The sequence below is a fragment of the Stegostoma tigrinum genome, chromosome 33 (genome assembly GCF_030684315.1).
Source record: "Stegostoma tigrinum isolate sSteTig4 chromosome 33, sSteTig4.hap1, whole genome shotgun sequence".
NCBI classification, from domain to species: Eukaryota; Metazoa; Chordata; class Chondrichthyes; order Orectolobiformes; family Stegostomatidae; genus Stegostoma; species Stegostoma tigrinum.
Window position 1 is genome coordinate 18435863 of NC_081386.1, and position 14491 is coordinate 18450353.

Genomic DNA, 14491 nt, shown 5'->3' on the forward strand with positions numbered 1-14491 from the left:
ACTGGACTTTTGGGTCCAAGTCCTGCCTGTCCTCTTTGACAAAGTCATCATGATTCCAAAAAAGATTTGATGACATGGTTCCCCAAAACTCTTCAACACTCAGATGCTTCTCATGCCCAGGTGCGCACACTAACAGATTGACATCGATTATGATTTCAATAACTACCTTATCTCCGTGTAATGTGTCTCCCAAAATAGCACAAGGCAAAGTAAACAGACTTTGGGTTTTTTATTATTCAGCATTTCTAGTATGTTCCTGTGATAGCAGTTCAATGAGATACTCCCTGGGTGTTTCATATTTTTGGTCATGATGAATGTGATGGTTAGTTCTATAGCTCATAAATCAAGAATTTTTGTATAGTTAACAAATCTACCTTGACATTCGTGCATTAATTTCTTATGGCCCAATATAACACAACACCAATTCTCCGCAAAAATGATGATGACCTCTTATTCTTCCTGTTTGTTTTAATAGCTTTTTCTGACATTTTTCTACTTGCTTCTCTCAGTTAATTTACTTTGGCTTTTCCACACTTTATTCCTCTCGCTGTTTCTCTACATTTTATTTGCCTGCAATTCAATTTATTTCTCTGTTATTTGTTCTGTTTTATTTTTCTCTGTTTATTTAGGAAATAAATCTTTGGGTACAATGTTTATGAGGTCTCAGATTAAACATTCATATTGCAGTGCTATCATCCTATTGATGACTTATCAATCTGTAGTGCAATTATAGTATGATGTCAATGATGAACAGCTACTTCCAATTAATGTTGTTCACCAAGATATTCACCTTTGTAGTCATTTCTGGTCTAACATTAAGTATAGTCAGACATTTATTTTCACAGACCTCTATTTCTCACCTGTATGTAATACTTTTACCCACTGTATTTTCTTCTCTACTGATATTTGGCTCTGTAATCCTACAAGACTTGGCATGCTGTAGTAGTGGTCTGCCTGAATGCTTATTTCCCATTCATTGCTCCGTTCCTCACAGTCCTGCACCTTCTTTTTCATTTGCTGGTTACAGCCTCCTGTTTTCAACTTGAATAAGCAGTAAGCAATAAAACCAGGAAGAAATAGAAATAAGGTAGCTTCCTGTTGCCTTCCTCATGTGAACAAAAAACAAGTCCTCTTCTTGAAGGATTTTCTGCCTGGAAGCAGCCATTGACCTTCAAGATTGCAGCTTCTTTGTCATCATCAGAGAAAATTTGCAGGTTCTGGCCTTAAACAGTGGTTCACAATCCACTGCATATGACACTTAAATTGGCCTGGAGAAATTTACAAAGAGGACTGACTATGCCCCAGGGTGTTGAAGGACTCTTCAGCATGTTATCAAGAGAAAAACGCTTCTGAGTAACAAGACAGAACTCAACCTCGTGGAGAAACACTATGATACAGCGTGATGCAGCCAAAATGTGATGCACTATGAAAATAAGTGATAAGGATCTGGCTTCATGAGTGTAGTTTCCTAAAGTCAGTTTTACATCCTGGAGTTGGGAAACATCTAAACATCAAAAGGCAATGAAGAAACATGAGGCCAACTATCATGCAGTTCCTAGATGCTGCCTTCAGAATTCTGAATAGGTTGATTAAATTGAAAACGCTCTCATAATAAAAAAAACCTTACAATAATTTACAGATTGCTGTTTATGATACAATATGTATTTTAATATTTAACAAACAAAGCTCTTGCATCATTACACTAATACTTGGCGATGACACATTGTAATGAAGGAAAAAGAATGGATAGAGTCTGGAACTTAAAAGAGACAAAGCTGTGATAGATTAGAAATCAAAGAATTCCAGTAGATTCTGAAGCCATGACACCAAACTATTAGACCAGTCAATCAGGAACCATAAATTTTATTCCTGGTCCTGACAAACAAATATCATACTTAGATTTCCCCTAGAGGGCATATTTACTGGGTTGGGTTGACAAAGAAAAGAGGAAAAATGTGACAGAAAAGTGTAACTTATCATATGCTTCATACTACTCTCTGGTAGGTCATGATGGTGTCCCTGGAGATGTTTATGAGCTGATAAATGTCAACTTCTCAGTTTAACACTCTTCCCTGAGGGAGGATGCCAGAGATAGGAAAATACATTAAAATGGAAAGTTTTGCAAGTGTCAAGTGATGAAATGTAATACAAATAAATGCATTTCGATTTTCTAATGAAAACTATACTGGATTCTTTCATAACAAAAACACCTATTTCATGTAGTTATCATGCACAATTTGCATGCCAATCTGTTTTTACAATAATCATTAACATATTAATTAGATTAAATATGTAAAATGAAAGTTGGCTTTTATGCAAGAGAATGATTAGTAATTTGAAACATTGACGCACATAAAATAATACTTATTCAATGAAACTTACTGTACTTTAGAAGCAATTTTGATCTTAGAGGAGCCACATACCCATCAAATGTCCAGAATATTTCAATGCAATAAATAGGTCCACGGATTCCTGCTGTGTGTGAAAGCCTATAACTCACTTATGCATGCAGCAGTTAAAAGTTGTGGGTCCTTCACAATCGTAAAAAAAAGTTCATAACTTATTAGTACCACTGAAGTATCTTTTGTTATCAAAATTTCACATTGTTGGTGGTCACTCAGAATGATGATAGAATTTTCCCTCAGTTTGCAGAATCAGTCCAAGTGGTCATAATGTGAGTCTTTACAAAGGCTTTGAACTCATTAAAAAGCTAGCAAAAAAAAAACTTTTCTTTCCACAGTACCAAAAAAAAAGCCTCATTGAAGTTCATTATTAGCTTTGATACACACTAGGTACATTTGCTGATTACATGAAAAAAGGCGGATTGTATCATAAATGTTTCTGCTGCTATTTCATGTGACACAGCAAAAAAATTTCAAGATGAACATGTCTGGGAAAACAACAATTGGCCAGTTAAATATTTTCAAATGCTTTAATACAGTTATGCATTTCAACCTATCAAGATGTACCAAGATAACATAAACACCCCAAAAACACAATTAATGTGATGGATGACTTGTATTCTATACACCATAGGTTCATTCTTGAATCTTGTTTGTTCCCCAGAACAGAATACATTTGAAGGTGCAGAGCACATTTTTCTACCATGATTGGAGCAGATCTGTATTACCAAACAGAGAATAAAGAATTGTTTAAGAATTAAGAAAGACCTCTGTGAGTTCATAGCTCCCTCTGATGACCATGTGGACATCTAACAAAAGGAACCTCACTTTTTCTTTGTTCGTGTATCCAACTGACAGCTGACTGGCTAAGATCTAATTACTTCCAAGTGAGGTCAGGGAAAGGCATTTATCGAACAGAACTGCACAACAACAGGCTCAAGATGCCCAGAAAATCCCTCTTGTGTTAACACTTGATTTATGGAAACAATTATGATTCTCTTGGAATCTTCCTGGACTAGGCAATTGTCCACAACGACACACAGGCTGATGGTGTGAGGGGGGAAAGCAATGGATTTCTTTTATGCACAGTTTGTCTTCAACAAAAACGAAAGTAAGTTTTATAAACAAATTGTCTTTTATTATGTTACATATACAAAACATTATGGCCATAAGAATTTTTAAAAATTATGCTAGTTCAGATTAAACATGTGTAGTTGAAATTGAGGTAGTTCTGAATGTTTCCAGCCGGTCTAGACGTTGAAACAAGAATGCCGTGTGGGAAGCATGGGACGTTCCATGGAAAGCATTTGGTTCACCACATAAAAAGTGCTGTGATTACTAATGAATGAATGCATGCAAGATGACAAGTGTACAGAAGCTTAGGGAATTGATTATGCAATAGAGTTTAGCAGAGTAGTTAAAACAGCAGTAGACTGCTAGCATAGAATGCATACCATGCTACAAACATCACACTTTTAAAACATACAGTAAAGGACTGAAACTGCAGAATAGAGCAGTCATTAGAAAAGCAAACTACCTACTGTACTTTTTTTGGCTTTACATTTTTTTTCAAACCAGAAACTGGCAATCAGCTAGAATGTTTAAAAAAAATCTTTGGAATACACCTCCAAGCTTGTTGCTATGGTTGTAATTTATTTGTAACAGCTGACTGTAATGGCTTGTTAAAGTTAAGTGATACTTCTGCTTGCAGCTTTATTATCGTCAAACCTCTCTGAACAAAAGGAAGATTCTAATAGTAAGGACGATCAAGACATTCAAGACCACTGCAAACTGATTTGTTTATAGAAGAGAGTGACAGTGCATCAGTTCTCTGAAGAAACCCTGGCTCAGCACCATAAAACTTTTTCAGGAAAGCTTACACATATTCTAAAACTGCAACTGCCACCAATAAAAAGAGTCCCAAGGTTCTGGAGTCCAGGCAGAAGCTGAGACCCCCAAACTAGCAGCATCCGCCTGATTCATACTTTAAATTGCAGTATGTTATTCATGAGAACCCAGAGCAGTGCACTATAATGCGCAAATGGATGCAAACATGGATCCTGCCAACTCTGCTGTACAGACTACACATTCATTGTATCCTTCTAGCAGGGAGTGTGTCTTTTGCTTGCAATGACATGACTCCAGACCAACTAGCTGCGAGCGTGAACTGTTCCTCCAGTCCTGAGCGGCACACCAGAAGTTACGACTACATGGAAGGTGGAGATGTAAGAATAAGGAAACTTTTCTGTCGAACACAGTTCTATCTGAGAATTGATAAAAAGGGCAAAATCAAAGGTACAGCTAATCCTAGCTGCAATTACTGTAAGTATCATTTTAATTAGCTTGGAATGTTACATGTTAAAGGTTTTAGCCAACGAAATGAGTGCGTAATTTCAGGTTTACTGGATCTTAAACAACAAACTTAGAATCTATCCAAAATAGTCTGTGTGCGCTTCAAACATCTGGTGCTCGTTTTTTTTTAAATGTGTAGCTCTTAGCGATATGTAACCAGCATATTTTAGTTCTGCTAATGTATTAAGTTGACAGCTGGTAAACGTTTGCAAAAATTATCCCTTTTATTCAAACTGACAAGGAACAGAGATATCAGATAACACTTTAGGCCAAAGCAAAAATCATTAGTGTTATCTGTTTTTCATGTAAGTTGACATTTGAAAAATAGATTACTGGGAAAATGGGACTCTGTGACATTTCATTACTTCAGCATGCACAGCTTTGAATGCTAGATCTCTTCAGCGGGAAATTTAAAACGATTTGTATGCTAACGCATTGAAACTATGTAACTTCAAAATGAAAGGTTTGAACTTTTTTGATATCCTGAATATAATCCATTTAAAGTAATTTATTGTTACCCACGTTAAATCAAAATTCAAAGGTGCTGTTCCAACTGGGAATTAACTTTAAATAACAACAATTATTTATTTCTAAATATCATTCTGACAATAATGTCTGATATCTGAGGTGGTCACTAGGGGAACATGTCTTAACTACTTCAAAATCTGTTAATTAAAAACATTCGAGTTATTCTTTTCTATTTAATGTTACAGTTGTGGAACTACATCACACAACACAAACAGTGATCACTGCAGAATGGGTGCAGTACTACCCATTCAGCAGCAAGGAGGAGGTATGGTTATATGAAAACATAGTTATGCGTCTAAAGGCTGTAAATTAAACAATGGTTGACAAGCATAATGCAGCAAATCCAAAGCTCCCATACAGTAATTCATAACCCAGGAGCATTAATTCCTTGCCATACCTGTCAAAACAACACTGCATTTCACACATCACTTTACAAGAAAGTTAAAGGAAAGAGTCAAGATGGCTTGTGAGAAAGTAAGGCAAAACCATCTCAGAAGCAGGCAATGTTGATCTAGAAAGATGGAATATAAAGGGGGAAATAAAAAACAACCCAAGGCCCCCCGTATCGCAAAACAGAAAAAAAAAACCTGTCAGTTGATGACATAACTGATTCTTTAAAAGGGAATTTGGACCTAACATGAGACAATTCTTTAAATCAATTTGAAACTCATTAATTTTCGTCCAGTGAAATTACAGATTGTTCTGTATTTTTGCAATTCTTTTTCTTATTACTTTCCCTGTCCCCAACTAACTTGCATCGTGCCAGTCTTGCCAATTATGAGGTTTATTAAATCATGAACGCTCCAAAGATGTCACCAGAACCTTATTTGATCCACTGGAAGATACGCTTGAATATGGTAGTATATTCCATTGCACATTGTTTCCTCTGCTCATAAGTCTAAAACACAAAAATGTCAGATTTTAAAAGAATTGCAAATATTTAAATTTGCACCTCATTTGAAAGTCAAACATCAGCTGAGTGGAAATAATAAAATGTGAGGCTGGATGAACACAGCAGGCCAAGCAGCATCTCAGGAGCACAAAAGCTGACGTTACGGGCCTAGACCCTTCATCAGAGAGAGATTATCTCTCATCAGCTGAGTGGAGTTTGCTCTGTCCAAATTATGTTTATGGTCAGTGGGGATTCTTTCTTCTGTTTTAGTTTGTACCAATGTCGAAAATAACATTACAAATTATTGCTGAAGTTGATGGTTTAACATCAGCAGTAAGATCAGCTGAAAATAGAGGCGTGGCAACACAAATAAGCACATGTGCACTGTAAACTGCAGTTGTAGCTCATCAAGCATTCTTTTTATTTATAAATATCATCTGGAGTTACACACTGGTAAGCAATGCATGTACAGTATATGGCTCAATTATCCATTTGTTCTGATTTTCTGGCATTCAAATCTGATTAAAGCAAGCATTGCACCCTTTACATTTATGTACAAGTACCCTCTCCCTCATGGCTAACTATGTAAAAACATAACTTAGCGAGGTACAAAGCTACAGAGACCCAATTTAGGTCAATGGTCTGCATAAAGTGAACTGATCTCAACCAGATGTAATGTGGTCATTACAGTTAGGTATCTATGCTAAGGAAGGTCAAAATAATTCAGAGTTCCTTCTTTTAATTCCTAGCCCATGACATCTTCTAGAAAGGAGATACTTTTGGCATCACAGGAAGTATGGGTGATTTTAATGTCTGCAGTAGTATATGATGGCCTTGATTTTTAAGTCTGAGTGAATGGGTTTTGACTGAAATCTCAAACTAACTGAACCTACAGATCACTGAAGCAAAGAACTGAAGGTTGCTTATGTATATAACATCAAACTCCAAAAAGTGTCTACCCATTAAGTTTGCTGGCGGGAGATGAGATAGAAAATTTCTCAAAACGTTTTTTATGTTTGCTCTGCTTAGTCCAATTTAACTGGCAGCTAAAAGGTTAACAGTATTTCAGTTACTAGGCCCCTGAAATTATTTCTGTTTTCAGTGCACTGAGATAACCATCGAGCAATAGATAAATCAACAATGAATGCAAGATATAATCATATCAAATAATTAAAGTTGCCAAAGACAGTTCACCAATGCAGGTGTCTTTAATTTAGAAAAGGAAATACTAGTTGTCCGAGTTTCTGGATTTAAAGAAGTACATTTGCTCCATATGTTCTATGCTGCAGCATGGTTTGAAAGAAGAACGTGTATAGTGAACATCATAACCTTGTGAACATCGTAACTTTGGTTCCTGTTTAGGTTTACAGATCTTCAAATAAATGCTGTTCTGCATGTTAGGTGAAAAACAACAAGGCACAATCAGCAGCAATTGCAAGTAGGAAAAATTGTATGGGCATGGGGAGGTGGGGTCTACCAATGCATAGGTCATAGGTCTCCCTGGGATAATCTGCTTTTTACTAATTTTTGTGCAGCGAAGAGTCATGAACACTGTATTCAAACTTCTGCATATAATAGACTTCCAAATACTGTTTTGCTATGAAACACAGGAATAACCGAGACAGTGTATGCGATATTTTCTCATGGCATTCAGTGGATGCAGTTTGGATTGATACAGAAGGCTAAAGTGCTATAGTAGCTTCTCTTGTTCCAGGCATAAGCATAAAAACCTGGCTTAAGCACCTGAAACGTCTGTGCTGCTACTCCATAATCAAATGGATGATGAACAAGCCACCACTTGACATGAAGTGAGACATCCTATTAAATCAACTGCTTGGTATAGTTTGGAACTGTACTATCTCAAGAACAAGGCAGGTAGCTTCCTTTCAGTCTGCCAAATGGGGTTTCCGAGAACGCTATAGCACAGCAGGGAGGTCATTCAACCTCTGATGCCTGTGTTGGTACTTTAGCTCTTTCTCTATGTCAGTCCAAATTTCATTTCCCCTTCAAGTGCTTATTTGATTCTCTTTGAATTATACTATTGAATCTGTTTGCGCCACCCTTTCTGGCAGCGTATTGCAGATCAAAATGGCTAGTGTAACAAAATGTTCCCTCATATCACCTCCGGTTCTTTTGTCAACTGCCTTAAATCAGTGTCCTCTAGTTTTCTGATTCATCTAACTCTGGAAACAGTTTCTTTTTATTTGCTCTGTCAAAACCATTCAAGATTTTGAACAATTATCTCCTTCTTCCCTGTTGTAATATAGAAGAACCTCAACCTTTCCATTCTTACCACATAACTGATCTCAGGTAATGGTTTAGTAAATCTCTTCTGCATCCTCTCTGTGACTTTAATGTCTTTCCTGAAGTGCAGTGCCCAGAACGGAACACAGTACCCCTACTGTGGCCTAACCAATGTTTTAACATAACCTGAGATAACAAGGTGTAGAGCTGGATGAACACAGCAGGCCAAGTAGCATTAGAGGAGCAGGAAAGCTGACGTTTTGGGTCAAGGCCCTTCTTAAGAAATGAGGGAGGGGAAGGGGATTCTGAAATAAATAGAGAGAGATGAGAAGGCGGATAGAAGATGCATAAAGGAGAAGATAGATGGCAAGGAGACGGACAGGTCAAAGAGGCGGGGTTGGACACTGAGGTCTTTCTGGAGGGAGGAGGGTAACTTCTTCAAGTTAGGCATCCTTAGAAGAGACTTTGCAGAGATAGTAGGAACTGCCGATGCTAGAGACATTTTAACATAACCTCCTTCTTTTTATCTTATTTTCTTCGATTAAGGAAAGTACATCTTCCATGTACTTTTCACTTGTTTGTCAACTAGTCCTGCCACTGTCTTGATTGTGTAGTGCACTACATAGAGTTGCCTTGAAGAATCTTCAAAAATAACCTTTGAGGCTTCATTCCCTTTTAAAGCTTTTTGTATTCATTTTCCTATTTATTACATGTTTCACATTACATTTCTAACTTTTTGCCCCAAAATAGATAGGATTATTACGTTCCCATGCTAGTTATTTTTCTACTTAATGCAAATTTACAGTATTTATAAAATAGAGGTAAGTAGGCAATAGTATGGACTGTTTTCTCTGGTTAGTATTTCTGGCTTTGAAAATACTACACGATTTGACTATATACAGTTAATTTCTGGGAATATCTACCTTCTGTAATTTGGTTGCTGCTTGCCTCCAAGAGGGCACTTTCATCAGCAAAATGGCCATAAATTTTCACGACAACCATTAATTGCTGATAAACAGCTATGGACTGAGCATTTTTTCGTGAATAAATACTGTGATAAGATGAAGAACTTTTTTATATATTCATATTCTTCAAGCAAGTTACATATCAAGTCAGTTCAGCTGATATATTCAAGTAGTCACCTTGTCAATGAGAATGGGATTCCATACCCTCAGATAAGAGTTGTAGAAATGTTGTGGTGTTCTACTCTAATTCTGTGTTTTTTATTCAGGGAGGTGAACTTGAGACACATAAGTTGTTAACTTTGCTCCAAAGTCAAATTGGTGTGTAGGCACCAGACTATTCAGATACATACATTAGATTATCTTGTCTATTACAGTAGTTCAACAATGAGTGACTTAGAGAAATAAAAGAATTCATTCAGAGGAACACATTACACATGTTCAAGCATCCTGTGAAATATGTTACATTGAATTTCCAATTATGAAGACTACAGACACATGTAAACTATAAGTGTTTTCTAAGCTTTAGAAGTTCATGAAATCCAAGTACCATTTTCATAATCTTTCATGGATGACAATTACTAGTATGTAGAAAATTCAAATTGTGAATTATCCAGTGCAGTTTCCCAGATGTTGAGTTCACGGCATTTGAGTATAATCACAAATTGCAAATCTCAGGACAATCATTACATTTGGTCATTTACTTTATTACATTTATACACAGGAAACATTAGCAATATTATGAGTAAAGAACAACTGAAAAGTATTCTGGCAATTATTATTTTATTTTGATTGAGAAATGGTCTTCCAAAAATGAACTTGGATTGCAATTCATATGCGGTGTACAAGGTATACATATGTAGAGGGTTGCAGTGTTGACCTAATCTGGTGCTATACAGACTACGTAAGTCTAGAATGAAAAGAAACCTGTGCTGAATTCACTTATTGTTTGTTATTCAGTTACTGATTTAAAGGTAGTATTTCTGCAGACTGATTGACTCTCAGTGGGAAATGGGGGTGCATTGAAGGAACAGGAACACACTCAGCCCCTCATGCCAGTTCTGCCATACTAGATCAATGTATTTTTTCCTGTGTTATCCCACATTCATAGAGTCACAAATTCATACAACATGAAAACAGATCCTTCAGTCCAACCCATCCATACTGAAACAAGTTTTCCAAACTAAACTAGTACCATTTGCCTATATGTGGCCCATATCCCTCTGAATCTTTCTTTTCATGTACCTGCCTAAATATCTTTTAAATGTTGCATCTACCTCTTCGAGGTGGTGTGTGCACTCAGGACCATTATTATATGAGCATAACTTATTTATATGTCAGGAACACTGAAAAATGTCAGGACAATCCAAATCACATTAATGAGCCCAGATAGCTTACCACAATAGCTATAATGAACATTTACAGACGTTTTGGAGTGGAAATTGAAAACAAAACACAACTTTGAGCTCCCTCAAAGTTGCCACCCAGGTGGATAAGGATGTTAGTATTATGGCTTTCATTAACAGGGGGATCGAGTTTAAGAGCCGCAAGGATATGCTGCAGCTCTACAAAACCCTGGTGAGACCACACTTGGAATATTGTGTCCAGTTCTGGTCGCCCTATTATAGGAAAAGATGTGGAGGCTTTGGAGTGGGTGCAAAGGAGGTTTACCAGGATGCTGCCTGGACTGGAGGGCTTGTCTTACGAGGAGAGGTTGACTGAGCTCGGACTTTTCTCTTTGGAGAGAAGGAGGAAGAGAGGTGACCTGATCGAGGTGTACAAGGTAATGAGAGGCATGGATAGAGTCGATAGCCAGAGACGTTTCCCCAGGGCAGGATTGACTGCCACGAGGGGTCATAATTTTAAGGTGTGAGGAGGAAGGTATAGAGGAGACGTCAGAGGGAGGTTCTTCACCCAGAGAGTTGTGAGCGCATGGAATAGTTTACCAGTGGTAGACGTGGAAGCGGAGTCATTAGTGACATTTAAGCGACTGCTGGACATGAACATGGACAGCAATGAATTGAGGGGTATGTAGGAGAGGTTATTTTATTTTTGGATTCGGATTATTCCACGGCAGAACATCATGGGCCGAAGGACCTGTACTGTGCTGTACTTTTCTATGTTCTATTGAATGATCAAAGTACAGTATTCACACAAGATCGATCCCTAATTTTCAACATCATTTTTAAGGAAGGAAGCCAGATTTACATTTATATTTCATAATCTCAGGACATTCTAAAGTGCTTATAAATGGTTAAGTACTTTTGAAATGTAGCAACTGTTGTGGTGTAGAAAATTCAAAAACTAATTCGCACGCCGAAAAATTCTTCAAAAAGCAACATTGTTACGAAAACTGAATCTGTTCCAACATTTATTAAAATAATTTCTGATTGTCATCTCAATCCACATTCCTGCCAACCCCTGACAGTCTTTCAATTTGGAATTTACTAAGAATCTATCCACTTCAGCCTCAAAATATTGGGACTCATCTTCTAGCATCTTTCAGGAAGAGAGTTTCAAAAATCCATGACCCTCTTTGAGAAAATATGTCATCTCATCTCTGTTTTAAATGGGTGACCGTTGATTTTCAAACACTGCCCCTATTTCTAGATTAATAAGAAACATCATCTCCACATCTACCCTATCAAAACCTTGGGACCTTGTATGTTTCCATTAAGTTGTCTGTTACTCTGCTAAATATCACTGTCACTTCTATCCAGAAAATACAAGCCTAAATAAAAACCGAAAGAACTGCAGATGCTGTAAATCAGAAACGAAAATAAAGTTGCTGGAAAAGCCCAGCAGATCTGGCAGCATCTGTGAAGTCAAAAACAGAGTTAACATTTTGGGTCTGGTGACCCTTCCTCAGAACTTCCTCAGCCTAAGTTGTCTTGCCTTTCGTCATAAGATAACCAGCCCATTCCATGCATTACTCTGGTAATCCTTCTCTGATCTGCTTGGAAAAAGTTTACATCTTTCCTTAAATAAAGTAACCAAGACTGTACAAAGTACTCCATGTGATTTTACCATCTGAATGACTGATACATAATTTTATTATTTATGCATTAAATTCCCCTTATGATCAATTCTATTTGCTTTCTTAATTATTTACTGTACCTGTATGAACAGCTTTTTGTGATTCATGCAGTAGGATACCAACTCTCTCTGCATCTGAGAGCTCTGCACCTCACTATATGTTTCTTGTGTATTCTGAGAGCTAAGATGGATTTTTTCACATTTCCCCTGATATTCAATTTGCCAGATCTTTGTCCACTCACTTAACATATCCATTTATTTTTGTATCTTCCTTGCGTTCTCAGCGGAACTTACTTTCCTACTCATCCTTGAGTCATCAGCAAATTTGGCAAAATTACTTTCCAACTCCAAATCATTTATATAACTTACAAATAGTTGAAAGTCCAGCCCTGTGGCACACTATTCACTACATTGTGCTTATCTGAATAAAGGCCCATTTATATTTCCTCTACCTTTTGTTAGCCAACCAATCTTTTTCCACGTCAGTCTGCCATTCCCTACATTGAGGGAGCTGAAAAGAACATGTAATGATTGTAACAAGGTCAGGCAGATGGACCAGATAGAATATGAGTTCCCTGATTGGAGCTGTTAATCAGGCCCAATCAGGGAGCCCTGGCTGGCAGTTAAGAACAGGTGTAACAGGGATTCTGTTTACTCTGACGGAGTTGGATCTGGGTCAAGGACTGTTCACAGGTAAATAAAAAGTAAGTTGATGATGGGATACTGGCCTCCGTGGAGTTATTACAAAACAGAAGAGTTGTTAAAAAATACCTTAGCAACAGAAACACTTGGTTTTGGTAGAACAAAGACAGAACAAAGAACAATGAACAATATGGTACAGGGATAGGCCCTTCAGCCCTCCAAGCCTGCGCCGACACATTTTGCCCTTCCATATGAAAACTGTCTTAACTTACGTATCTTTTCATTCCCTTACTATGTGTGCATTTGTCCCAGTATTTCTTGAATGCTTCCACCGCCTCTCTGGCAGTGCATTCCAGACACTCACCACCCTTTCTGTGAAAATCATGCCTCGCACATCTCTTTTAAACTTCCACCCACACATCTTGAACCTGTGTTCCCTTCTAATTGACCTCTCCACACTGAGAAAAAGCCTCATACCTCCACTCTATCCATGCCATTCACAATCTTAGAAATTTCTATCAGGTCACCCCTCATCCTCCTGCATTCCAGCCAAAACAAACCCAACCTTTTTTCATAGACAAGTCCCCATACCAGGCAACATCCTGGGTAAACCTTTTCTTCAAAGCATCACATTCTTCAGGTAGTGCGGTGACCAGAATGGTATACAATATCCCAAGTGTTGCCTAACTAAAGTTCTATAAATCTGCAGCATATCTTGCCTGTCCTTATACTCAATGCCCCTTGCAATGAAGGCAAACACGCCATAGGGCTTTTCTACTAGCTTACCTATCTGCACTGCCACCTTTAGTGATCTGTGGAACTGTACACCCAGATCCCTCTGCATATCAATATTCCTAAGGGTTCTGCCACTCACTCTATCATTTCCACCTGTACTTGAGCTTCCAAAATGCATCACTTCACATTTGTCTGGATTAAACTCCAACTGCCATTTTTCTACGCATGCCTTCAAATTATCTATATCCTGCTGTATCTTCTGACAATCCTCCTCACTATCTGCAACTCCACCAATCTTTGTATTGACGGCAAACTTACTAACTAGACCAGCTATGCTTTTCTTCCAAATCATTTAGGTAGTTTTTGAGCAGCAGTGGTCCCAGCACTGATCCCTGTGGAGCACGACGAGTCACAACCCTCCATTCCAAAAAGCATCCTTGTACCGGTGCCCTCCTACAACAAGGCAGTTCTATATCCATCTTACCAGCTCAACCCGATATCATGTGACATTACCTTTTACACCAGTCTGCCTGTCAAAGGCTTTACTTGAGTCCAGCAGACAATATCAACTGCTTTTCCCTCAAACATCTTAGTCACCGCCCCAAAAAACTCGATCAAGTTAGTGAGGCATGACCTCCCCCAAAAAACCACAATGACTATCACTAATAAGTTAATTTACTTCGAAATGTCTATAGAAC

At 37.8% G+C, this 14491-nt stretch overlaps 2 protein-coding genes across 3 annotated transcripts in view; one reads left to right on the plus strand and one right to left on the minus strand.

Annotated features, from left to right (window-relative positions):
- LOC125467296 (protein FAM227B-like) overlaps positions 1–14491 on the minus strand; it is a 263519-nt gene that overhangs the window by 55618 nt on the left and 193410 nt on the right. The window lies entirely within an intron of this gene.
- Positions 3338–14491, plus strand: part of fgf7 (fibroblast growth factor 7) — a 77748-nt gene continuing 66594 nt past the window's right edge. The window contains exons 1-2 of the mRNA XM_048562962.2: positions 3338–3513; positions 4114–4724. Coding sequence (XP_048418919.1) covers positions 4436–4724 — 289 coding nt within the window. The 5' untranslated portion in view covers positions 3338–3513; positions 4114–4435. The remainder of the gene's footprint in view (positions 3514–4113; positions 4725–14491) is intronic.